The sequence below is a fragment of the Sturnus vulgaris genome, chromosome 2, assembly GCF_052056855.1.
Source record: "Sturnus vulgaris isolate bStuVul1 chromosome 2, bStuVul1.hap1, whole genome shotgun sequence".
Classification (NCBI taxonomy): Eukaryota; Metazoa; Chordata; class Aves; order Passeriformes; family Sturnidae; genus Sturnus; species Sturnus vulgaris.
In genome coordinates, this window is record NC_142244.1 from 33,296,777 (window position 1) to 33,322,427 (window position 25,651).

A 25,651-nucleotide genomic window follows, 5' to 3' on the forward strand; every position below is an offset into this window, starting at 1 on the left:
GGAATACAGTACTGTGAGGTGGTGAGGCACTGGAACCAGCTGCCCATAGGAGCTGTGGATGTCCCATCCCTGAAATGTTCAAGGCCTGGCTGGATGGGGATATGAGTAACCTGGTCTAGTGGAGGGAGTCTTTGCCCATGACCTAGAGGGCTTGAAACTAGACTATCCTTACAAGTTCCTTCCAACCCAAGCCATTCCATAACTGGCGGATTATATCCCCACAGGAAAGAGATGGAAATGGATAAGAGAGATATGCACAGAGAGCACAGAGCCTTTTTGCATTGGTGTGATATTGTATTTTGTCTTGTCTAAGTTTCAGAATTTGTTCAGCAAATCCAGGACAACTAGAGGACATTTTGTATGTGACTCAACAAAAAGCAAACACCTCTGCTCAAGGAGACGAAGGACATTGAATATGTGGATATCAGTCTTCCATTCCTGTGTCTTCCTCCTGGAGAAGCCCATCTTGTTTCAGCCAGAAGCTCCTGGACCCTCTAAGAGAGAAGAGGACACAGGAACACAGGACCTGCTTTGGAGAGCCTGAGCCTTTCTCTATTCCTGAGCCACCCCATGCACAGGGGATGCTGGACAAAGCTCATTTTACTCCCACACATACATGGTCCCCTCCCACAGAGTGAAGATGTATCAGGGCTCCCCACCCCTCCCAGAATATCCAGCGCTGTTCCCAGTTCGTAGCTCAGCTCCCAGCTTTTCTCAGGACTGGGGTATTTCCATCACACAGTTACTGCTGCAGCTTCACAAATTCGATAAATACTGGTACGTGATGATGGGATGTCATTCCAGTTGTTGAGAGCTTGTACAGGACGATGGATTACAGTGCAGTTCTCATCAAGGCCATTATTTGGTTCTCCTTTTCTCCAGAACCTGGGACAGAGACAGGCTGGTTACACCCCAGTGTCCACTGTAAAGCACTGCTGGAAAAGGACACAGTGGGATGCAAGACTTGAAGGGAAGAGACAGAAATTCCCAGTGCTGATTTGTGGGCAGAAGCAGTGCCCTTGCTCCTGCTCCATATCCCACTGGCAGCAGTGTCACATGGAAACCTGCCTCCTTCCCACAGCCTTCCAGCACAACAGGGCCCCGCTCCATCCTGCTGGGGGGAACTGATCACCACCACTCATGCCATGCACCTCACACCCAGCAGAGTCCTGTGTCAGCCTCCAGGGCAAGACATAGCAAGGACAGTCCTGGTGCTGTCTCCCTGTGCCCCATCTCTTTCCCTGCATTTCAGCACAGGCCTTTTTGTGCATACAAGTGCAGTGATTGGAGGTCAGGCTAGGCTGCTCATCAGGCTTCTGAAGGGCTCTTGCTGACAGCAAGGTGAAGGTTTTTCTATGCCTCCAGCATTGACTTCCATGTCATAGGAAGTTAATTCATAACCAATATCCAGCACAGATGGGCCATGTGACCCTGGTGTCCTACACAGCCCAGGCCTGCTGTATCTTTGATCTCTCACAAGGAAGTGTGGTGACAACCTCCTCTCATGCACCTCACATCTCTCCTACTTTCTTCCCCTACCAGGATTCACTCCAAACACTCTTCATCCAGAGATACTCACGCTGCTGTCACATCAAATGGAGTCCCGTCCACCCACTGCCACTGACCCTCCTCCTCCTCAAACAGACCGATGTAGAAATTCTCTCTTTCTGGAGGTTGTTTTATCTGCTCAGAGAGGAACTCCTGGAAATCAGACAGGGAGTACAATGTCCATGAGGTGCAGGATTGAGCACAGGGAGGCATCAGGATTCCCTGTGGGGTGAGGCTGGTGGCAGAGGGGGACTGGTGCTGCAGAGGTGCAGACAGGACATTCTCCCTCCCCTGCAGGACAAGGAGGGGCTCTGAGTCCCCTCCAGGGCCCAGCACTGTGTCTCTGCCTGCTGGGTCCCTCTCTCGGCCCTCTGCATGTACCTGCTCTGCCTTGCTGTTGATCACCACCAGGTGGGAGCCCATCCCAGTGCAGTTCTGCTCACTCTCAGCCCAGTTCATCTTATCAAGGGACAGGAAATAGCAGCTTCTTTGAAACCTTCTCCAGCCCTCTGGGCAGCACGTCCAGCCTCGTTCTGTGCAGGGAGAGGACAGAGAGATGAAGGCTACTAACAAGAGATGGTGATTGCCAAAATCCCAGTTTTCCAGGGACAGTCCTCATGTTCTCTTTAGGGACTTTTCCTGACAGAAAGTGCTTGAAAAACAGGGATAATACAGACATTTTTTCTCATTGCTTTGGGGTATGACCAGTGAGCTTTGTGTGCCCAAAGCCATGGTAATCCTTGTAAGGGGGTCTCATGTCTTGCAAAGGTCTTTTGGTGATGTGGTTTGAGTTGTTCTGGCACAGCCTCCTTGAGGCCTTTAGCCCCAGGGAAGAGGGGACATTGCCAGTACTGACCTGTGCCTTGTGGCACTGCTGAGTCACACTTCCACTCCGAGAACTGCTGCTGCAGGGCTCTGGGCTGGTCAGTGCTGTGCCAGAAGAGAACCACTGCAAAGGAGAGGAAAGGCAGCAGGATTACCCCTTCCTGCCAGCTCCTCACACAGCATCTCTGGCCCCTTGACTCTCCTTCCACCATTTCCCCACCAAGCATTGTCCCATCTGCCACCTCTCCTGGCCCAAACCAGAGGCACAGCTGCCATCCCAGCCAGACAGAGATCGTCTTCCAAGTCAGACAGCAGAAGGATCCCTGGAAGCACATCCCACTGAGGACATGCCACACACATGGCAGGATTGATCCCACCCAACCACAGCCACTCTGCCATGCACATACCTACAGCCCAGCTGCCAGCCTACAAAGCATTCTCTCACTGTCACACTTTGTCTCTTCCTAAACTACACATCAACAGGCATTGGGAGGAGTCTCCCATCAGCTGGGCCTGTTCCACCAGCAGCACACAGTCCAGGTGCAGGGAATCACATCCAGCTGGAGCTGCTGCAACCAGGGGGGAGCACACAATCCTAGGACTTACTAGCTCCATTTTGTGGGGAATAATGCAGTGTTGGTGAAAGGCCACAGCCGCAATCCCAAGGACTTACAAGGAACTCAGACACTCAGGAGTATGGATTAGGAGCTGATCAGGGTGTGCTTAACAGTCCAGGTGCCTATTTTCATCAATCATCTAATTTAGAAATATGTTTACTTATGAGTAGAACAATCCTAGTGGCTTTATTGCCTGATGAGTGCATTGCTGCAATGGAAGAAGGCTGAGAGGAGATGGGCAAGGGCAATATCTGACAGACCACCCCCATTGCCAATAAAGTGGACCTTATCCCTACATAATGGGGATGAAAAGGATGTTGGCATTTGGTTTATTTAGCTGAGGGAATTGGTCAGCTGTGGAAGTGTTCATCAAGTGTTTAGAGATCAAAAAGGGGGTAGCATCTTCCTCAGTTAGCCAAACCAGCACAGGGGAAGTGTATACCTTAGTGCAAAATAGTGTAAAAAACTGAATGACTAACAAAAACATACCTGAAGAAAGCAATGGGCCTGAGCTGGCTTAAACTCCCCTATTTTGTCCTGGTATTTGGGGACACTCAAGGTCTTGATGTGGAGCACACTGCAGAACTATGTCCAGTTTGGGCCGCTCATAACAAGTAGGATATTTCAGTGCTGGAGCACTGTCCAGAGAAGCGTAGTGGACCTGGGGAGGGGTCTGGAGCACAAGTCCTGTGAGGAGCAGCTAAAAGATCTGGTGGTGTTTATCCTGAAGAAAAGGAGGCTCAGGGGTGACATTATCACTCTCTACATCTCCCTGAAAGGAGGTTGTAGCCACGTGGGGGTCAGCCCCTTCTCCAAGGTAACAGCCAACAGGACAAGAGAAAATAGTCTGAAGTAGGACCAGGGAAGATTTAGTTTGGATATTAGTAAAAGCATTCTCACTCAAAGGTGGCCAAGCATTGAATGGACTACCCAGAGAAGTGGTGGAGTCACCATTCCCTGTAGTGTTCAAAAGACAAGTAGATGTGGCACTTGGAGACATGGTTTAGTGGTGGGCTTGGCAGTGGTTGGTTAGCAGTTTAACTACATGACCTGAGCTGTCTTTTCCAACATTAATGATTCTATGATTCCATGCCTGTATGACCAGCAATTAAAATCTTGTTTGTATTGTGATCCATCTGTGCATTGCAGTGGCCACTGTCTGCTACATGCAATTTGTACTGGTTTTTCATTTAAATGCTGTATCACTCTGCTAAACCAAAATCTTGTGTAGCATCAATTAATTTGGATAAGTAAAAATTCACTAAAAATTAAATCCTTCCATGTGTATCAGAAGGTATCAGATGCTAACATCCCAGCCTAAAACTTCCCAACCATTTGGCTGAGTGCTGTGTGAGAACAAAGCAATACAAACTTCTGGACTCAGACACTATGGGCAGCAAAAGGAAAGGCAGTGATTTATCATAATAAGATGCCCCTTCCAAAATCCATTGTGGTTATGGACAACTTGAGCAAACATGCCATGAATGAATTATCTTTAATAGAAAATGAGAATAAAACAGTCTTCACAAACAGAATGTCCAGGAAAAACCTCTAAGGAATTGTTCTGCAATCAACCCTAAAAAGAAGTGAGAGTTAATTAACTGCACTGTGCAGTTAATCCTGGAGATGCCAGGACTGTGAGAAGCCACGTTTTTGCACTAGAACACAAAGCTTATCCAAGCACCTTAGAGAGCCTAAGTGCAGATTCAGCTGCCTGTATAGACACTTGTGCTTCTGTCTCCACGTTTTCCCATCTGCCAAATGTAACTGAGTTCTTCTTGTGGGAAATAAAGGTAGAGAATTGTTCCAGAGTTCCAAAAAGGCCATGCAAGATTGGAATGTGCAATCTGGGCATGCTGACAAGGCTGCAGGGTAAACAGTGGAAGATTGTTGGGATGTATGCAGACATATACAAAGTCAGGGCAGGAAAACCTGAGACCTTACACAAAGCCCAGACCACCATGAACCCTGGTTTCTCTACTTTTCTGCCAGCACTCCCCCCAGACGTCTCCTGCACATACTCACCAAGGAGGGCGACAACAAGGGCAAAGCACACCAAGAGGAGCAGCAGAGAGATCAACCATGGCAGCCAGAGTGGATATTTCTGGGGATGGTGCTCAGGCTTCTTTGTCTCAGGAGGTGCTAAAAGGGATGGAACCACACCAAATAAAACACCACAGTCAACTATGGGTCCGTCAGTCCACAGTCCACATACAAAGGATGTACTGCTCAAGGGAGAGCTCCTCAAAAGAAAATGAAAATAATTTCATTTTTTATATGGAATTTAAAAGGTTTGGGAGAAGGGCAGACTGGAACAGAGCAGGGAATGTCTGTGGTTTCTGGAGAAAAGTCAAATTCATTGAGGGTGTTCCCAGCCCAGCCAGTGTGCCAACAAGGACAACTGTTGGTGTTTGGGGGTGACCCTTCACAGGACCTCAAAATCTGCAGTGAAACAACGTCTTTCTAGATTGAGCCCAAAGCTGCCAAATCCAACATTGCTCAAACCATGATACTTGAGACATACAAGGGCAGATTTCATGTTGATTTCTTCACAGAAAACTTTCTCAGCCTGCTTCAGTTCTTTCTTAGTATTTTGGACTTCCTGTGCAGAAAGGTGGTGTAATCTGAGTGAGGATGGGAGACAAAAATTGTGCAAGGCTATGATGGCACATCATCACTGGGAGATTAAAAGATCTGTTTTTTCCTTCCATCTCTGCTTTCCACGTCAGGATCCAAAGATTTGCTGTAATAAAGCTAGGTTGTGCTAGGCTGGATGTCTGGGGAGAACAGAGGTCTGTGTCCAGCAGCCTGAGTAAAGTACTCAGATTAAGATTTGCCAGGACCTCGCTCTTGTCTAGAGGGATATTGCCAGCACTGAGGAGGTTTGGGAGCAGGCGGGAGAATGGGCCACGGGGAAGGAGAAGCAAACACGTGTTAGGGGATTGTTCTAGCTTGTGGCAGGTACACAAGCCAGGGCAAACAGGAGGGTAAACAGACAGCAGCACTCACTGCAGGACAGGAGTAAAGACATTTTGGGAGAGAGTGCTATTAATGATAAGATTTAGAGAGCCTTCATTCGTTGTTCAGCATGAAGTGTGCCTGCCAGACATGCCTAGTAAGCAAGACTGTCAGAAACGTGCTCTTTGTGGAAGCCTTCTGACTACTTCCCAAAGGCTTGGGAGAGACTGCTACAGCAGGGCAAAAGGCATCATCTTTCATTATCTGGAGAGGAAATATGTGTGGACAGGCAAGGTCCACGTTTCCCTGGTCAAATCATGCTTTTCTAGCCAAAGCATTTTCCTTAGTGAAAGCAAGCCCTCATCATGATCTGGAGTCCAATTTCAGAGTAGCTCTAACCAGTCCAACTGATTTTTTTGATATTCAGCACATCTAGAGATTGTTCAACCTGTGCCCAGTCAGACCTGAGCATCCCACACTCACACCCAGGTGGCACAGGGAGCACTGCATGCTGTGCACCTCAGCAACACAATTGAAGTGCAGTAATCTTGAGCTCCCTGCAAAATGCTTTCCACAGCTGGTCTGTGATCTGTAACACGTCCAGCATGATCACAACACAACAGACTTGATATGTTTGGAATAATCATTTGGAATGATGGGGAACTTCCACCACCCCACCTCATCACAGTGGAAATGCTAACTACATCCAGAACCAACTAATCTTGGTGCATTGAAAACAATGAGCTTTCAAGTCAGACATGACTACGTACACTCTTTATTTCTCTGACTCATGCCTCAGAGCAGGCAAGGAATAACCTGGAGCTGATGCCTTCTCTGTTTGGGATTGTAAAACTGAGGTCAAACTGTAAATAGGCAAGCTAATACCCTTAGGCAGCAGTAATTATTTATTTCATTTTAAAAATCATCATTCATTGATTTATGCACACATACTTTTACTGCCCTGGAATCTGCTGTTGTGTAGGATCCTGTGTGTCGGGCAGAAGCAGTGAGCCTTACACAGAACATCTCAATGAGTTCCTACTTGTGGCATAATGACTATGGAGTAGCTACTGACCTGAATATGCCTTAAATTTGCAAGCAGTTAGTAAAAGAACCATTTTACATATGCAATTTTTAATAGGAAAAAAAAATTGTTTGTTGAGTGTGTTAAATGTTTTCCAGGAGTGGAAGACATCAATAACAGATTTGGATCTCCCTTCAGATCTTAAATAATTCTTCTTCTGTATATTTCAGGTTGTTCAAGTTTTGGGTCTCTCTTCTCCAAGGACTCTTTCTCAATCAGCCATGGACGATGGGGTTATGTTTCTGCAGCCAGTACCACTTCTCATGAAGCTGCAGAGTACAACTGACTGCTCTACTATAAGCAGGCATGTTGATTCTCCTACCCTCTCCACAAGCAGCAATCTGTAGTCTGACTCAGAGGCAAGAGCAGCCGGCACTTGGGCTTATTTGCTGCTTTGGGAGCCCCTCCACCTTTGTGACAGATCAGACTGTTTATAATAAACCACAGTCTCTACTGTTGGTACTCAGCATGGTCCAAAAATTACTCTTTCAGGACTACATAACATGTAGGGTACTGAGGGAGCCCAAACAGCTTCCTTAATGAATGCTCATTTGAAACCTACAGTTTGTGCTCCCAATAGTCATTCTTGTTCATGTTGTAACTCCCATTCACCTTTCCTCTTGGAGACGGTCCTCAAGACTCTTATTTCAAAACTCCTTCAGTCTCCTGATCATTTAGCTCCCTTTTCTCATTAATCCATCAAGATCAGGTAGGAACCAGTGTCACAGAAGGAAAAATCTCCATTCCCTCTTCTTCAGCCCCACTCCTTCCAGCTCCCTTTCTCCCAAATAACCCATTCATTCCTTACCTTTGACCACTGGAGCCGGTGATTCATTCTTGAATTTCACCTCAGCATAGGTGATTTCTGATGCCATTTAATCACAGTGTGACCCTGTCCTTAGTTTTGCCACATAAAAACTGGTCCTTTTAGCTCCTTGTTTCCAGAGGGTGACACAAATAGGTTACTGAGCCTTCCCCATCTGTTCATTCACCCTCTGCCCATCAAAGAAGGCTGTGCTGAACACTGGAAGCACTGGAGATAACCTGAGAATTCCTGGGAGCTCAGAAATGCTCCAAAGAGATCTTCAGCTTCTTAGCCCAGGAAATCAGCCCTGGCAGCATGGAAGATTTTGAGACGTGAAAGAAAAATGAGAACCTCACAACTGAAAAGGAAGTTGCACTCCTCCTTCCCATATCAGATTCTCAGCTGATAGGTTTCCTTTGTAAGACCCTTTTCATGGGGTTTCTTTTTTTTAAACTTTTTTACTCCACTATCTTCTCATATTTTCATGCCTTTCTTTGTCTGTAAGTACTTCTACCATTGCTGTCACATTTGCAGCTATCACAGGTCCTAGCCCAGTTTAACCTGCAGTCCAGCACAAAAAGCATTCTGTTCAACTTGTCCCTTGTGGTTAAGCTGCATTTGCTACATCAAATGTAGCAGCTATGTCTCATTCTTCAAAGTCTGTCCCAGTTGGAAGCCAGCACTAGAACAAATCTCAGACTAGAAAATGTTCCTGTAGAAGTGAGACTGAGGAGTTGTAGCCTTAGACAGAGAAATAGAAATAATCAGAAGGTTGATATATCCATGAAGAAACAGAAGGATCAGGCTGGGGTCAGGGAGGAGAACAAGCAAAGTGGAATTAAAAAAAAAATATCTTGATGGTCTGAGAGATTACTGGGAAGAGTACAGACAGAAACTTTTCTATTATAACGTGATTCACAGCCTGTGGAAGTTCAGAGCAGTGCTGGCTTCAGGCTCCATTTCAGAGGTTGAAAAGGGATGGTTTACATTTTTCTGCTACTTCTCCAACACTCATTTATCTCCGTTATCTCTTTTCTGGTAAAGACCTGATATTGCCTTGGGCAAAATGTCAGTGCTTAGTCTGATTTCAAACTGGAGCAGATCTTGAAAAGAGACAAGGGAAATGGCTGCTGACATCCATTCTAAATCAGAAGGACTTCTGAGAATAGATGCCAGTAAGTCATGCAGGGTGAGGAGGATTCAGTCAGTAGATAGGACTAAGATTTGGGCCAGAAGGCACCTTCAAAGACTATCTTCACCAGCCCACCTGCCATGGGCAAAGACATCTTGCACTACATCAGGCCCCTTCCAAGCTGGCCCTAAACATTTTCAATTAAGGGGAATCTGCAACTTCTCTGGGCAATCTGTTCCAGTGTCTCAGCACCCTCATTGTAAAGAATTTCTCCCTTATATCTAATCTAGATCTGGCTTTTTCAGTTTAAACCCATTACCCCTTATCCTACCACTACAGTTGCTGTCAAAAAGCTCTCTTCATCCTTCTTATAAGCCCCTTCTAAGTGCTGGAAAGCCACAACAAGGTCTCCAAAACAAGCAGAAGGAAGAAGCTGGCTAGTTTGGTTAGCTGGAATTCCCTTATGGCAGAGCCGAATGAGATGCTCACAGGACATCCAGAGAGCACAGAGGGTAACCAGAGCACAGGTGAAGCTGGGATAGGGCAGTAGAAGGAAGAACACGCACCAGACAACAGAGGGGAACAATGTGGCAGAAGCTAAAGGGAATCTGAACACAGATTATGGAGAACTGCCTCTAAACAGAGTGGGGCATATGTAACTAGATGTCTTTACCAAGGACCCTCTTTGTGTCTTGTGTGTCTGTAAGGGTTGGTCCGAAGTTCCCCTTGATTTTGCCTCCCGTCCGTCGCAAGGAGACCTCGAGGACCCCCACCCAGGCTGACTCCCAACAATGGTTTCCTGGCCAGGCCAGGTGGATGCCCGTGACTGTGTGCTGGTGTATTGTGTTCACTGAATTGTGCTGTTGTGGCACCAACCAGAGGTTGTGTTGTACCAACTGAGGACTGCTTGACTGTACCTGTCTCCTGCAGCACCACACAATGGTCCATAAATCTTCCCACCTCTTGGCCAGAGGCCACTCGCTTTGGAGAAGGACTATAAAAGAGGGACCCTCTGAGAAAGACCCTTTGAGATCTCTCCACTGATGAAGACCCATCTACCCCCTGGAGAAGACCCCTGAGATCTCCCCACAGACGAAGACTCATCTATCAGCTGGCCCGTGAGGACGCCCGTCTCGTCTGTTGGTAGCTATTTTCCCATCCCTTCCTTTCCTTCCCCTCTCCCTATACTTTGTTTCCTATACCTCTCCCCTCTACCGTAACTGAATTGTTGGCATTTGATGAAATGCATTGCTGTTGTTGAATAAACTGACTTTCTGCTTTTGAATAAACTGATTTTGTCCCCTGCATTTTGCCTGTTTGCACCTTTAAGATCTAAAGAACCATCACAACCCCCGCTCTGTATTAATAGCGGATCGTGACAGTGTCCTGAGCAAACTTTACTTCTCCTTTACGTATTGTATGCAAAGAAGGTGACTTTTACACAAGAATAAGAACAGCTGCAGGAGAGAAGCCTCAAGCAAGCATGTTGCCTGCTTCCCTTTCCAACATCCTTCCAGCAATATCCTTTGTCTTCAGTCTTGGCCCTCTCACTAGAATTAAGCCTTCCTAAGTGGCTGCTGAAATCTTGTTAAGCCCTCAAATTTCTTGTTGAGAATTCAGAGCAATCCTCTGCATGCTTCCTCCTGTCCCCACCAAACCAAGCCTCAGCAGACCCAGTCTGCTGCCTTTTCTCCTTTTCTGTAGAAAAGGCTTACTTGCTGGTAGGGTTTCAATATTTCCACTGTGAAGAAACAGGAAACACAATCAGCAGTCAGAGAAGGAAGTTACAGAGCAGCTTCATGAGCTTTTTCCATTGAAACACATCTCCGAACACAGCCGAGGCATTTCAAATGCAAAATCAGGCTCTAGCTGCCCTTTTTATTGGATTACATTAGACTGCACTCAAACATCAGTAGACAGCTCAATTTTTCTTTGTCAGCCAACAGAGTTATTGCTTGCTATCAAAATTAAACCCTGAATCATAGTTCCATAGGATGCAGTGCTGAGCCAATGTGCAACAACAATCACATGATATTCCTGAGGGAAAAATTCATCCTTTGAATTTCATATGCACCAAAGGCATGTAAATGAGTGGGAGACAGGAACGGCTGGACCCTGCAGTTAGTTGTGGTGCTGAAAAAATAATTTAAAAAAAACTTGCTTAAAACCCTCCAAAACTCATGTTTTGCTTCCTTGCATTCTCACTGCTGTTCTGCAGTTACTCCCCTCCCTCTCCTGTGTTCTGCTCACTCCCTTGTCCTCCCACAATACCTGTGTTTCCCCATAGATGTCTTTCAGCTCAGCCCTACCCCACAGCACCAGGTTCTTCCCATGCTCTCAGCTCCCACATGCCTCACAAGCCCCAGTTCCTTACTGGGACTCCTACAGTTCTGCTTTCCCTCCTTACTCATGCTCCAGCTACTGGTTGCTCTGCCAGCTCCACGGGCACCATTTGTCCCTGACCCAAAGAGAAGGCAGCAGAGGCACTAATGCTCTTTCTCCTGTACCTGTCAGTGAGATTTGAAGAAGGTGATAGCTGCAAGCCTTTCACCCCACAACCAGCATCACCCGGTTTAGCATGCAGGTCCATGTAAGCAGGTGAAACTGTACTATTGAACATGCCTTACTTCTTTTGAAAATCCAGCTGAACCTGAAGAGTTAAATTCAAATTTATAGGCAAAGGGTAGGACTCGAATCCTAAAGGTATGACCCCACACACTCCAAAAGAAATCCTTTTTTTAAATTGACCAGAGCTGTGGTGGAAGCTGCAGGGGAAATGACACACTTCTTACAAGCCAGTTCGAATAGAGAGGGGCAGCTGAGGGAATTGAGCTGAAGGCTTGTGAGTCATCACAAGTGACATGGAGGTTACATAGGGACATCACACTGGCCACCCAAATACCTAGACCCTCTTTAGAAGATTTGACAAAAGGTAAAATGAAGCTGACATGACTAAAATTATTTCCCAAAGGGATTATCAATATGCATTTTTCAACAAGCTGCCCTTGCAGCCAAATGAGGAAAATTGAAATGAGTGTGACCTCCAGTAACTGCAAAACCATAACAAAGCCAAAGGTGTCAGAACTTATTTGAACCCTTTTATATTTTACATATTGCCTTGAGGGCAACTGAAGAGCAGGGTATAAAATAAGCAGTCAGAGAGAATAAGGACATGAAAACAAAGCTAAATTAATTATTTGTCACAACGGAATAAATTGGTGAAATTCACACACAAGAATCTTGGTTTGTGGAGGAACCAAAGGATCTGCCCAAAATAAAAGTGATTGTGCAAAACATATGGAATTAGCAGGTCTGGGAAAGATGGTCTCAGGAATTCTCAGGAAATTCAAAGGTGAAACAGCTGCTAATAGCAGTGGGTCACCTTCTGCCTTAAACTATCTTTTAATCAGCAAATCCCAGGCTGGCAGGGAACATATCAAAGAAGGGGAAGGGGAGAAGTCTCAGGGAGATTTAGGAAGTTAAAGGTTTGACATCTCTAATATAACTAATTAATTGATGGACATGTGTATAAGTATGATGTACTTTAAGGAGAGTCAATGTAACTCTTGTAATGAAATCCTGCCTCTTGTGGGTCTTTGCCTACAGTCCTGGCATCACCTGCTCTTACAGCACCTGTAGGTAGCATAGACTTCCAGGTCACTTAGATAAAAACCTAAACCAGATTCAGGCTTTATATCCCTGCACCTGGCTGAGAAGAGCATCACAAGTGAATACATGCCACCTTCCTGGTCTTCCCTCTCCACACCACCTTGCTCCTTTTCAAGGATTAAGACTATGGAGCAGAGCATAAAAAGAGCACTGAAATACAGAGAAAGGGGACCCAAGGCCTGACATTGAGCAGTGAATAAGGCATGTCAGATAACTAATAAACAGAAGGGATTCAGGCAGCAAGAGCTCCTTGAGAGCTCCTGAGGGATTTGGCTGGTTAGAGAGAGTGTAGCAATAAGTAATCCTATTGTGTACCCTGCTGCATGGAACTGGTTAGGGACGGGAGGGGTGGCGGGCTCCAGTTTGTACTGCTCCAGGGGACAGTGTGGGAGCACAGCAGCCTGCTGGGATCTGAAAGAAAGGCACCTTATGCCCTTCTCAGCCAAGGCTGACACTGTCCAGAGCTGCAGGGAGGAGGCCTCTTCTGGAAGGCTGTCACCCCCTCTAGTGATAGAAGATAAACCAGGGTTCCATACAGGTTGCTAGGAGACCAAGAAAAAAATGGCTTATATGGAGCTATGAAAACACAGGAAAAAGACATTTGAGCATCCAGAGGTGAAGAGGAAACAGGGAAGAACTGAACGGACAGTAGGAAAGGGGAGTGAGAGCAATGAGTGGGATGGATTAAATAGAAGGCAGCCACACAAGTTTCTGGCAGGTGGCAGCACTTCACCACAGACAGGCCTGAGTCGGCAGGACATGGAATCCTGAGCAGAACCACCCAGTGTGACACTAATACATTGCCACTGATCAGCAAGTTCCCAAAATGCAGTTACAGTGCCATGCAGAACACAGGGGAATGAAAGAAAAGTAGGAGTGATAAAAAAGAAAAGTTCCTCCCCAAAACAGTTTGTGCATGTCTCCCCTGGCCACATCCCTGCCAAGTTTCAGTAAGTGCTGAGGGTTTCAAGCAGAAGACATCATGTCCCAAAGTTACCTGAGCTGAGGGAGCTCAAATTCAGTGATAATTGGGAAGGCAAACTCGTGTGCTCACTCTAGTGTGATAGGCTACCAAAATCCCTCAGGTGTAAGGGAAAGAGTAAGAGAGGGAAGAACATGATACAGAGAATATTCAAAGAAACAAGAAGCCCCAACCTGCCCCTTTACATGTAGCATTAACAGAGGATTTTCCTCAGAAGAGCAAAAATATGTTTTATTTATTTCCCCCAATTAACACATTACCAAATCAAAGCCAAAGAGGGCACATTCAGATACAGTTACCTCAGAGCTTTGTTTTATGCCATTACTTGGGAACATTGCACCCTTGTCTCCTTTCTCTTTTGAATCTGAGTCCCACGTCTCAAGGCTGGAGATCAGAACCAGATACTGCAGTTGCTTGCCACAGCACCACATCTGACTTCAAACCTGGGCCAGACCCAAGTCCTAGTCAGACCCAGTGGCCTGTTTTCAGAGGTGGGGTTGTGGAGTTTATCTTGGAGTGAGCATAAGGAATTCGCATGCACAAGCTGTGGCCATGTAATACCCCTCCACAGAAAGAATTCTTCATGCTTCATTTCCAGTTCTAAAGACCACACAGATCTCCACAGCCTTGAATTCAGTTTGGCTACTCTCTGCCCAGTAAGGTGAATGCACTTGATTTCCCTCTCTTGAAGGAGGAATGGGGGGACTGGAAAGAAAGGCAATAAAATGGAAAACACAGTCACCAAGCAAGTATGGAACCGTCACATAAGGTCACTCAGACTCCCGCTGTAACCTTAGGGTCACTCTTATTGGAACCTAAACTGTTTCCCTCCACATCCTCTCATGCATGTAAGTGGAATGCAGTAAAAAACATTCTCATTGGGAGGTTCTGGGGAGAGCTGTACTGATTCGGCTGTTGTAGCAGGTGGCACTGGAATAGCAGCACAAACTGGCCCAGCCCTGCAGAGCTCTCTCACCCCCTCCTATCCTCAAGGGTGGATTTATCAGGAAGACTGCAAGTGGCCTGTCCTCCCCTTACCCTGTGGCCAAGGTAGCCCTGCAGGCCGTTTGCAGCCTCCCAGCCCAACTTGTGATGGCCAGCAGTGAGGTGAGGGGACACCACTTGCCTCCAGAGCAGCCATGCCACGTGTCCAGTCAGGATGGGACAAAGCAAAAGCCATCTGGAAACAGCCATAGAAATCTGAACTAAATCCAGGGAGTACAGTCAGCTCAACCAAACACTTCTTGGCACATCATCAATGGAACATGATGTGAAAGTTTTAGTGCCAGGCAGGGAGGCCCCAAGCCTCGGGGTTCAACCTTAAGCAGGAACCTCCTCATGACACAGATGTCAACACTGTCAGATGGGGAAAGGTAGGGGTTTTTTTAAGAGCACATCCTCCAGGTACCTGTGTCACCCACTTTTACCGTGCCAGGACACTGAAGTCAGCACAGGGAAGCGAAGGGTGGGCAAATGGCACTCCAGGGTGCCAGCCTCCAGCACAGAGCTGGCACTGATCCAGAGGGCAAAGGGCCCCTGCTGCTCTCTCCCTGCTGGCTGGGACTGACTAAGAGGTCAAAGTGCTCCTTGGTGACTCACGCTGGCTTGCAGCACCACGGCCCACGTCTTAGACTCTGCCTCCAGATCACAGTTATTTGCATATTTAGCATTTTAAAACTGGACAGGACAGGCTCAGCACACCATCCTGGTCAGAGGACAGAGCCTCTGGCCTTTCTGAGGTGAAGGATGACTGTCAGATCTCAGCACTCCTCTCCACTGACCAACCCCCCATCAGACATCTCACCACATTGCTGCCCCAGTCTGGGACCCACCTCAGCACAGCTGAGCACTAAAGTTGTGCTAGGAAATACTTCAGACTGGAGGTATCTTGTTCAAACCTTGCTCAAATCAGAACTACTTTTGGAACTAGACCAGGCTACCCAGGGCAGGCTATCTGCTTACAGTAACCCTGTTTCTGTATGGGATGTATCGCTGATGGGCTTTTCTACCCAATAAAGAGTGATTTCCAAACATACTTTATACATGTACCCATGGTATTGACTTCAGCTTTAGGTACTGGTGACAGCAGCCGCTAACTCTGGGCCAGACATACACCTGTATCTATAGCCACTTAGCATATATTTGCAAAGGAAAATGCTGTCCTACCCCTTACCTCTCACTGGAATCCAGCTCCTTGTTCCTGCCAGTTAACCAAAAGGATGGTTTGTGTAGCACTACCAACAGCATCTCACACATCTTTGAACAGTTTGCTTAACACCATAAACATGCACTCATGTGCTTAGCCACCACTTTAAAAAAGACTAGGAGGAGTTCCATTCCTCTGGGCCAAACTTTAAAGACAACAGACATCCATACCTGTATGCACACCGACCACAACAGGGGATTTGTGCCTGCCCTGAGACAGCTCAGTTCCAAGCCCTACTATACCGTGTTTGTGCATGAGGACACTGAAGCACAGAGGACAGAACAGCAGGACATGGCTACATTTGGAAGCTTTAGTTCCACCATTGCTAAACTACAAATCACCAGCTATGATTTCCTTTCAGAGAGCACCCTACCAGTACTAGCCAGGTCTCAGGTGATGTCTGCTTGCATCCCACCCACCACCCCCTCGGCTGCTAGGCACCCAGCCAGTCCCTGGAGATGGTGGGTCCCTGGAGACGATGGCTGAGCCCAGGGATCGCGGGAAAGGCCGCAACAAAGGAATTCGGCAGCAGATGGCACCACACGGTGAGACTGAACTCAACGCCTGGTCGTGGATGTCACCAGCCAACCAGCCAGGCTGGAAGACTAGGCTTGAGAAGGCAGGGAGCGGCCACACCTCTGTACATACCTAACACATAAGGCTGAACACTAAGGCTGTAAGTTACAGGCAGCTCCCTCCTTTAGGGTATGTCTCTTCAGACTGCTTCAAGGCTTGAAAAGCCAGTCGACTAAGCAGCTTTTCCTCAACACACAGGAGGTGCCATCCTACAATGCCTGGGAAAGAAAATGGAGAGCAGACCATTCACTGCAAGTTACCTGCCTAGCCTGCCCCAAACACAGGTGATGCAAGAAGTCCACCGCAGGATCCCAGCAGTGACTGGAAAACCTAGCTCTGGTCAGGAGCCACTACATGGCCCAGCTGTTGATGGCTGATCTTCCCATGCTCAGCTTCAAGGAATGTCCATCAGAGCCCCAGCTCTGGATGGGGACATACAGCTATTGGTAATGGCAGATGGCAAAATTAAGCTGTCATCCTGCAATGTGCTTTCCCTGTTAGCATGGACAGAGCTGTTATCTTGGAAGAAAGAGACCAGTAAGTCTCCAGAGTGAGTCTATTCACATAATATAATGGGTACTCATCAGGCTACCTAGACCTGGAGGCATTATAACGTGTGTTAATCACTTGGGCCACAGTACTCTGCTTATATACATTAACAGCCCTGTTGCTCTTCCTCCTAGAACCTTGTAGGTTTATACTGATCTAGCAGGGTAAGTTCAGATTCAGATCCTTTTACCTCATTATCAAAGCTCAGGAAGACTTTGGGGATTTTGGTTTCCTCCAATGTACAGTCCTTCTCCATTTCTTCAGGAGTCCAAACACAGCATCAAGGCTTTGTGAAATCTGGCAGGTTTGTGTCTGCAATCCATATTGCTTGGCTGTGGTACGAACAGTTGCTGCATGGCTCTGAGACACAAAGTCACAGAACACAGAATATAATTAGTGGGAGAAGAGGCAGGGAAATACTCACATCCCACCTCAACTACAGCTCCCACAGAAGAACTGACAACCAAAAAACAGATAAAATGGGATCTTTCCTTTGACACTTGTTTCCTAATTCTTTCTATGTGCTGCAGTCTGCCCCCAATTGGAAGAAAGAGAAAACTTTCACAGGACTCACCAAGGTGTGCATTCTAGCAGGTCTTGCTCTGAGGAAAGGCATAGGGCCTGGGAAGATCTCCACATAGGACTAAGCTCTCCTTCATGTACTGTTTCCCAGTCTTCTGTGCTTCTTTATGCACAAAGAGGAGTATATCCCAGCACTTCCCTTAGGTGAGCTTAATCTGAAAACTCTCCTGCTCTGGAGAAACACCCTTTTAGGCTTTTCAACTCTTTCTGCTGCAAGTACCTACTGAAAAGTCTGAGAAGCTCCCCCATAGCTTATAGGTAAAATGCTTCATCTTTTCCCTGCCAGGACCTATACAACATACCCATCCTATTTTCCAAAACAGGGTAAAAGCTTTGGTGCTAGAGCTGAAAAAATGCCTTTTTTTTCCCCAGCCACTACAGACGGTAGAATGTTTGACAATTCAAATAGCTGACTTCAGAGGTTAAGACTTCTTATCTTTACCCAGGCCACAAGACTTGTATTGTACTTTCAACACAGCCATATACACAGCTTTGCTGTCTGGCAGAGGAACATGGAGCAAGCATGCTGTGCAAGATGGCTGCAAGCAGGCTTGGTAGAACAATGTCAGGGCCCTGAACATATTCTTCACCTCCTGGGGGACTGGCTGGACTCAGGTCCAGCTTAAGTAATAGAGGTGTTTGGCTTTGAGAAACCTTAGCAACACTGGCCTTATCATAGCCAAGAGTGTCTGACACTTGGTCCCTGCCTAAGTTAGCACAGCCATGCCTGGCCATGTCCCTGTCTGGCCACATACCCTGCTATCTAAATCCTCATCCTAACCTGCTCTGATCTTTGTGCTTAGGTATTTCAGGACCGCTTCTCTGCTGGTGAGACCTCTGCCCCTGCCTGCCCTGCTGTGACTCATCTTCCTGCTTCCTCTCTTCCCAGGCAGCCTGTCCTTGTTGCCCCTAACAAAGGGACCACTCGGCTCACCTTGCCCATCTCTCTAGTAGGCAGAGACTGTTTCCCATCTACCAGCATGGAAAGAATAATTTCTGAAAATATCTGCAGGCTGTAGAAGCCTTTAATGTCTGAAATGCTAAATATCAGTGCAGCCAAGTCTTCTCACTTGCTCATTTTTATCCACGCTCTTACTGAGTCCCACACGAACCTACGCTCAGGCCTGTTTCCATGTTGTTGATTCATGTTTGGTACTGTGTGAGTTTTTTTCCCAATTTGGAACAGCCGTGTCATTTTTGTGTCCTTCTTCCACACTCCTACCTCTTTGCCTAGAAAGAGCCTGAATCCATCACTCCTGAAGTTGCTCTTGTCCAGTCTGTGGGCCTCAACAGATATATGCAGAAGGATAAGTAGGCTGTCAGGATCTTGTTGGAGACATGAAGACTTTCAACCTGGAGGCTTCCAAAGCAAAACCAATTTTGACAACTTAGAAGACTCATGACATTCTTTTCCCCAGTATTACTTGTTTAATTACCATTTGCACCAGTACATCTTATGCTTTATATACATATATCTTTAATTTTTGCTTCTTCAGCTTTTCAAATACATAATATATTATCTCCAGAATACTAAGACAATACAGAAGAGGCTCCTAGTTAGTTATTAATTGGCGCCATGAACTTCCTTGGTTGGGGAATTGATACATAGTTGAAATGACAGGACCTTACAAGGACGTGAGCAAACAAAGAAAACAAAATGCCAACCCAGTAGAGAATGTGATGCTGCTTGCAGACTACAGCCATCCACAAGTTCAGGAGGCAGGAAGATGAAGTACAGTGAGACTGCAGGAGTGACTATGAAGGCAGGGGAGGGCTGACAGGGGGAAACACCAAGAGAGCCAGGGAATCAGGGTTAAATGACTACTTAAAATACATCCAAGAGCAGTCTGGTCCCCACTTCCACAAGTGGAACTGCAGCAGCTTTAGAGGTATTTCAAGAATGTTGCTCCCCAGAGGGATGGTCTAAGTGAAACTGTCTCCAAAATGCCCTCACTGTAGCCAGACAAAAATGACAGAAGACCATTGCCAATACAAGGTGCATATGTCTAACTACTCTTTTAAAAGCCTCACTAGAAAATTTTTGACCCAAGGGAAACATTCCCTCGTGAAGGTGTGCTAGAGACACAAAAGTGTTCCTGTGTTGAGTGTTCAAAACAGGAAGAAGCCTTCCAGCAAAGCACCAAAGCCCTAGTGTTCCAGTAACTGGGTACAGCTCCCCAAAAGTCACTGAGACCACCTTCCCAGCTGGTGTTTTGGCTTCTGTGCCAGCATGAAGGGTAGCAATTCAGCATTGTGAGGTTTCCAGCCTGCCCTGTGAGTTCACCCAGAGTAATCAACCAAGACTTACACCCCAGATCACATCCACAGCTGCTAAAGATGAAGTAGTGTCCACATTGAAGGGCCTCAGGAAACTCTCCCAAAGAAAAAAAGTAGAAAGTCTTGGCTTTTTACCTCTTTCTAACTCCCTTAACCACACAGGAAATAGAGGGGGCTTGGACACATTAAAAAAACAAAAAGTTCCAATAACCAGCTCACATCCCTGAAAGTTGGACTCAGAAGAAGTCATAATAAGGAACACAGGCAGGAGAATTTTGCTCCCACAGATCTCAGGATTGAGCCTACTATACATTTCTTGCTCAAAAGAGTGAGTTGAAAAGGGGAAGGAGACTGTCCCTTCATCAGAGAATAATCTAGTGTCCCACCATAATTCTTTTTGTAGATATGTAATACTTGTAACACAGTGCCAAGTCATAACACAAGGCCAGGGCTCAGGACAGTGATGCAGGAACATGAAATGCTGAGTGGTGGGAATCACCTGGTTGCCATCTAGTGCAAGTAACTACCAAACTGTAAAAACGGGCTTTTTTTATCTTAAAGCTATTTCCAGTTAAAACAGCTCAGTGACAGTGAGGCCTTTGCCTGGGGAGAAAGGAGTTAAAATGAGAGAAGTTTCTCCAGTGAACCTGCAAGCTAAATCAGGAGCCTCGAGATGGGGTGCCCGCCTGGAACTACGGCACTAGGGCAGCAGGTCTACTCAAGGACTTGCATGACTCCTCCCACAGGAGCACGAGGACATGCAGCACTACCAAGAATTGCACCAAAGACAGAAGAGTAGTGTGTGTATGGGGAGGGTCACTCCTCACCACAGATGTCATTAATCCAAGAGGGTTCTGCGTTGAGGCAAGACCTATCTCCTTAGAGGTTCCATTTAGCAGGTGTAGCCAAATGCAGCTGTCCTCAGCACTGCAAGCTGTAGGTGCTGCAGTCACTACTGAAAGCAGCCACAAAAAGCAACAGCCTAGCCAGAGAAAATCTGAAGGACAAGGAACCCAGAGGCACCTACCTAGCCTCCTCCTGTACCCACTCTCTTCAAGACTCTTGCTTTCCCTGTAAGGAAAGACAGGTAAAAAGAGCTAGGATGTACCATGTAATGGCCAAGTGGATGGAAGAGATAAGGCTACCTCTTTCCTCCTTGCCCATCTTGGGAGGAGTCAATATGTTCTCTTTAGGTTCAGTTGGATCAAAAATAGTAAGTTTAAGTGAAGGTCTGATCTAAAAATGAAGGATTGTCCCAATTTGATTGAAGACTAGAGAGGTTTGTGGCCCCCTCTGATCCCATTTGGTGCCTCTAGGTCATCAGTTTGTCCCATTCCACTGCTTTGATCATTCAGAACTGGACCCAGTTGGACTGCTGAGGAGCCTGATTAGGAACAGCACTGAAATAAAAAAAAGGAAAACCAAATTAGCAGATCCAGTAAGACTTCTTTACTTCTGGTTCTTCCCACACCCATCAGGACACTACCCTTCTTGTGTTCTATTCACCACACTTTACCTGGATGCAGTGCTGAAGTCTCCCCAGAGATCCGTGGTAGTTGATACTGGTGCCTTGGATGCAGCTGCAGGAGCATCTAAGTCTAAAAGAATATCTAAGGCAGAAGAGAGAGAGAAAAAAAATACCTTGGCTTATCCAGAAAACCCTACAGGCATTTTAACTGTCACCTTAAACAAACTCCTGGATGTGGGGGCAGAAAATCTTTGAAGGGACTCCAACCCTCCCTGCAAAAGTCAGACTTTTTGACGGGTTTGTTATAACAGCATCTCCTTTTGTTGAATGTGCACACCTCCAGCTGACACTGCAAGGGTACACTGTCTTCAGGAACTATTCAGTCTCCACTCAGCACACCATCTGACACATTTGTCACTTATTACCTCTCCCAGCAGACATATGGCTCAGACTCAACCCAAGCTCAGCAATCATAACAGCTGCCAAACAGGCACCACCTTAACAGTACAAACCACACACTGGGCCATATGAGCCCTACCCAGAAGCTTATGGTTTCTTCTCACTCAAATCTGTGGACAGCACTGCTGAAGTCTCTGCCTTTACTAAGGGATCATCAACTCTCCAGACACCTCTCCATGGTCCCACTTTTAGCACAGCATCCAGAAGACTGCAGCAACCTCTTTAACTGTTAGAGAACCACAGGATGATTTAAGTTGGAAGGGACCTCTAAAGATCATCTCATCTAGTCCCACTGCCACGCCATGAGCAGGGACATCTTGCACTAAATCAAGTTACTCAAAGCCCCGTCCAATCTGGTCTTGAACACTTCCAATGAAGGGCAAAAATTTCTTCTTCATATCCATTCTAAATCTACGCTCTTTCAGTTTAAGCCTTTACCCTTTGCCCTGCCACGACAAGCCCTGGTTAAAGGTCTTTCTCCATCTTTCTTACAAGCTCTCTTTACATAGTGAAAGGTCTCCCCAGAGCCTTGTCCTCTCTAGGCTAAACAACCCCAACCCTCTCAGTCTTTCTTCACAGGAGAGGTGTTCCAGCCTTCTAACCATTCCCATGGCCCTCCTCTGGACTCAGTAAAACAGGTCGACATCTTTCTTGCACTGGGGACACCAGAGCTGCCAAAGAGACCACAACCCTTGGGACACACAGTGTCTCAGAGGGCACTGCTGGCACTAAGTTGAACACAGGTTCGCTGAAGCAGTGTCTGACAGATTGTTGGCTCAGTGCTAAGGTTTACCTGCACTGCTCGCATTACTGGATTTCTGCACGGGTGGTGGTGTGACATGGTTGGCAATGGCTGTGGAAGAAGGGGGAGGTATAGGAGGGACTGAAATTTTGCCTCCTGGTGGGGGTGGCAGCAGGCTTAGGCCCCCTGATCCAGACACACGGGGCTTGGCTGCTCCTCCTTTCTTTGACGTCATGTTCTGTATTAAAAAAAAAAAAGGAAGCGTAAAGAAGAGTCTCCATCAGCACATCCAGAGAAAGAAGCAGGGTAAACTGGTCTGCTTACCCCAATGTTTAGTTTGATGGTCTGCCCTTCCTTAAACCCTAAGTCTAATTTGGGACGAGTGTCAGCTTCCTGGGACTCTTTGGAGATTTCAGTCTCCTGTTTTACCCACCTAAAAAGAAGAGAGGAAGACATGAGACCTTGTGGCAAAAAGGAACAGTGTTTTAGAAAAATGTGTGGTTTCTCTCTACATCTCACCAAACTACCTTGCCTTGTCAAACCAGCTACCTCCCTACTCTTGGTGTCACTCAGCACAAATCTGGGACCACCACAAACCCATAAGGCTGTCTAACACTGCACCTGGAGCATCACAGGACCTAAGCTTAGGACTTAGAGATCTGACCATGCAGGGGCTCTCAGCTTGCATGACAGCTGGCAGCACACACAGGTGTCCCTTGCCAGAGCAGGGTTTCAGGACCACCCCAAGGAAACCTGTGCTAAATGAACATGCACCACCACCCACGACGTTCTACAGGCCAGAGGAAGAAGAGCATTCCAGAAAAGCAAAACTCACTTGAAGTGATCCTGCAAAGAGACGTTGAAGTCAAAGGCATCACCCCGATCCGTGAAGCCAATGCCTATAAAAGCACTTCGTCCTAGCAAGGAGACAGGAGGAGTCACTGGAGGTGCCCTGCAACTGGGCCACAAAACCCTCTGCTTGTCCTACAAAACTCTGTGCTACCTCTCTCTGACACACCTGCAGCTAGATGCCAGCAGATCAAAGGAGTTCATTGTCCCTAGCCTTCAGGATGCACCCTTCTTCCCACACGGTGTGCTTGGAAAACAAATGTTCCTTCCCAGCCCAGCCCCCGGACTCTGCGCAATGCAGAAAACCCCCTCTGTTTACCTTGCCCTCAGACTCCAGGCACACCACTTGGCCTTTTCAGCATTCCCAACACCATTTTCATCCTCCTGGCACACTCCTAGCTCCACCTTTCGCACTTGGCACACACAATGGCCCCCAACTCACCAGTCCCATCCTGAATTCGAATGACAAAGTAGCGGCTGGAATCTGCCACAGTCTCCACTGCAATGCCAGGGTACTGATCTATAGGAGCCTGGGCAAAAAGTTCTCCTGCAGACAAAGAAATGGGTGTTAAGGAGAGCGAACCCTTCCTGAAGTGAGGCCAGGGCTGCCATGCACAGCTCTGGGCAGGCTTAGAAACACAGGCCCACGGGCAGCAATCACAGTCGCAGCGTTGCCAAGGCACAGCCCTTCCCTTACCTGAAACCTTATCCTCCAGTTTTATATAAGCAGTTTTGCCTTTGGAGGTGACACGAAGCCTCCCTGTCCAGTCTGGATGGTCCAGTTTCCAGTCAGATGCCCTGAAAGGAAGAGCAGCTATCACTGACCATAGTCAACCTCTCCAATTCTGCCCAGCCACCTCAGCAGAAGTCTCTTCTCCCAAACCGTCAACCCCCATAGATATCTCATTGCACTTCCCTCCCAATATAAGGCATGAGGTCTCAGTTTCTCTCTTGTTGCCGCCAATTGACACACAACTCTGACTGGCATCTCTGGGCAAAGGGAAGGAGACACAATCCAGAGAACATCAACTCCTCACCTTTATAAGCTTGCAAAAGAAGGGAGACAGAAGCCCCCAAACTCACTTGAACAGGAAATCCACAAAAGTGACTTTTGTGAGCATTGGGAAGACCCCAACAATTAATTAGTAACACACTAAAAACACTCCATTATTCTACCCTATTGTTGTAAAATAACAGAGTACAGGCAGCTGACACCAGGCAAAACACACACACAGACATTTTGACTGACCCATCACACTCTTTGCCACAGACTACACCTACGGCATCACAGAATATTCTGAGTTGGAAGGGGTCCACAAGGATCACTGAATCCAACTCCTAGCCCTGCACAGGACACCCCAAAAATGACACCATGTGCCTGAGAGCATTGTCCAAATGCTTCCTGAACTTTGACAGGCTTGGTGCTGTAAAATCTACAGGACTTTATAACTGGAAACAGACATCCCTGGCCAGGCACAACATCCGCCTACAGTCTGTCAGGTTCGGGGAGTACACAAACCCGCTTCTCCAGCAGGCCTGTGGGCACATCTTACAAAGTCACACTCTGCTGCTTTTGGCTGACCAGAGAAGGTATTTCTAACTGCTGGTCTTGCAGCCTCTTCTTAAAAATTACCCCGAATTCCTCCTGCTTTCCTCCCCGCCACTGCGAGAGCCACCAGGCCAAATCAAACGTGCCGTTGCAGCACATCAGCGTCACATTCCCGGGAACCCAGCAAACCGGGAGCAGACGTCAGCTCTGCCTTCAAGAGCTGTGCCCTGACCTCCTGCCCCTGACTAACAGTCAGTCCCTGCTCCTCCACAGCACGGAGAGGAGGCTCCTCTACCTTCAGGCGTTGACCGCTTGCCCACATGAGGCAACTCCAGCCGGCGGCTCCTCCAAAGCTCGGCTGGAGGCGTCTCAGGGGATGGCCAGACCTGCTCGCGGCCACAGGGCACGGCTTTCCACGGGGCGAGGCCAGGACGCGACACGGCACAGCCCAGCCCGCGGCTGCCGTGCGGGCAGGGGCTGAGGCGGGCCGGGCCGCGCCGGGGAGATCGAGGGCGCCGCACGCTTCCTCACCTGTACCCGCGGTTGGAGGTGCGCGGCGGGATGCGGTAGACGTTGACATCGGGCTTCACGCAGAGAACAGACTCGTACTCCAGCTCGGCCGCCGCCATTTCGGCCTCGAAGCCCGGCGAGGAGCGAGCGGCGGGAGCCTAATGACCAGCGGCGCTGCCCACCGCCATCTTTGATGAGGGCAGACACCGCTTGGGGGCGCCGGCGCGGCCGGGCCAGACGCGGGCCACGTCGGAGAAGCGGATG

General features: G+C 47.5%; 2 protein-coding genes across 4 annotated transcripts; both read right to left on the reverse strand.

Moving 5' to 3' along the window:
• Nucleotides 1-273: 273 nt before the first annotated feature.
• On the reverse strand, nucleotides 274-20,284 carry LOC148224715 (C-type lectin domain family 4 member A-like). 3 transcript variants are annotated; one of them, XM_088159177.1, is made up of 8 exons: nucleotides 17,142-20,284; nucleotides 16,475-16,620; nucleotides 7,841-14,325; nucleotides 5,016-5,132; nucleotides 2,405-2,497; nucleotides 1,930-2,081; nucleotides 1,580-1,701; nucleotides 274-885 (listed from the first exon to the last, which is right to left on the reverse strand). In XM_088159177.1, the coding sequence occupies exons 3-8, from the start codon at nucleotides 7,905-7,907 to the stop codon at nucleotides 735-737; spliced, it is 702 nt and encodes a 233-aa protein (XP_088015303.1). In that variant the 5' UTR covers nucleotides 7,908-14,325; nucleotides 16,475-16,620; nucleotides 17,142-20,284; the 3' UTR covers nucleotides 274-734. The 3 variants fall into 3 exon arrangements, with proteins under 3 accessions (XP_088015303.1, XP_088015304.1, XP_088015302.1); XM_088159178.1 differs by lacking the exon at nucleotides 2,405-2,497; XM_088159176.1 differs by lacking the exons at nucleotides 5,016-5,132; nucleotides 7,841-14,325; nucleotides 16,475-16,620; nucleotides 17,142-20,284 and having other exon boundaries at nucleotides 2,405-3,821.
• NECAP1 (NECAP endocytosis associated 1) lies at nucleotides 18,939-25,597 on the reverse strand. The gene is made up of 8 exons (XM_014887380.2): nucleotides 25,409-25,597; nucleotides 24,026-24,126; nucleotides 23,771-23,875; nucleotides 23,315-23,396; nucleotides 22,804-22,912; nucleotides 22,531-22,717; nucleotides 21,327-21,420; nucleotides 18,939-21,210 (listed from the first exon to the last, which is right to left on the reverse strand). The coding sequence occupies exons 1-8, from the start codon at nucleotides 25,504-25,506 to the stop codon at nucleotides 21,162-21,164; spliced, it is 825 nt and encodes a 274-aa protein (XP_014742866.1). The 5' UTR covers nucleotides 25,507-25,597; the 3' UTR covers nucleotides 18,939-21,161.
• Between the last annotated feature and the right edge of the window lie 54 nt (nucleotides 25,598-25,651).

Coding starts and splice junctions, on each gene's coding strand:
- LOC148224715 (XM_088159176.1), bottom strand. CDS start 2,708: ATGTGCTTCCAGGGATCCTTCTGCTGTCTGACTTGGAAGACGATCTCT. Junction 2,082..2,404: donor AGCAGTGCCACAAGGCACAG/GTCAGTACTGGC, acceptor CTCCCTGCACAG/AACGAGGCTGGACGTGCTGC. Junction 1,702..1,929: donor TCAACAGCAAGGCAGAGCAG/GTACATGCAGAG, acceptor TCTGATTTCCAG/GAGTTCCTCTCTGAGCAGAT.
- NECAP1 (XM_014887380.2), bottom strand. CDS start 25,506: ATGGCGGCGGCCGAGCTGGAGTACGAGTCTGTTCTCTGCGTGAAGCCC. Junction 23,876..24,025: donor ACTGGAGGATAAGGTTTCAG/GTAAGGGAAGGG, acceptor CTTTGTCTGCAG/GAGAACTTTTTGCCCAGGCT. Junction 21,211..21,326: donor GACTTCAGCACTGCATCCAG/GTAAAGTGTGGT, acceptor TTTTTATTTCAG/TGCTGTTCCTAATCAGGCTC.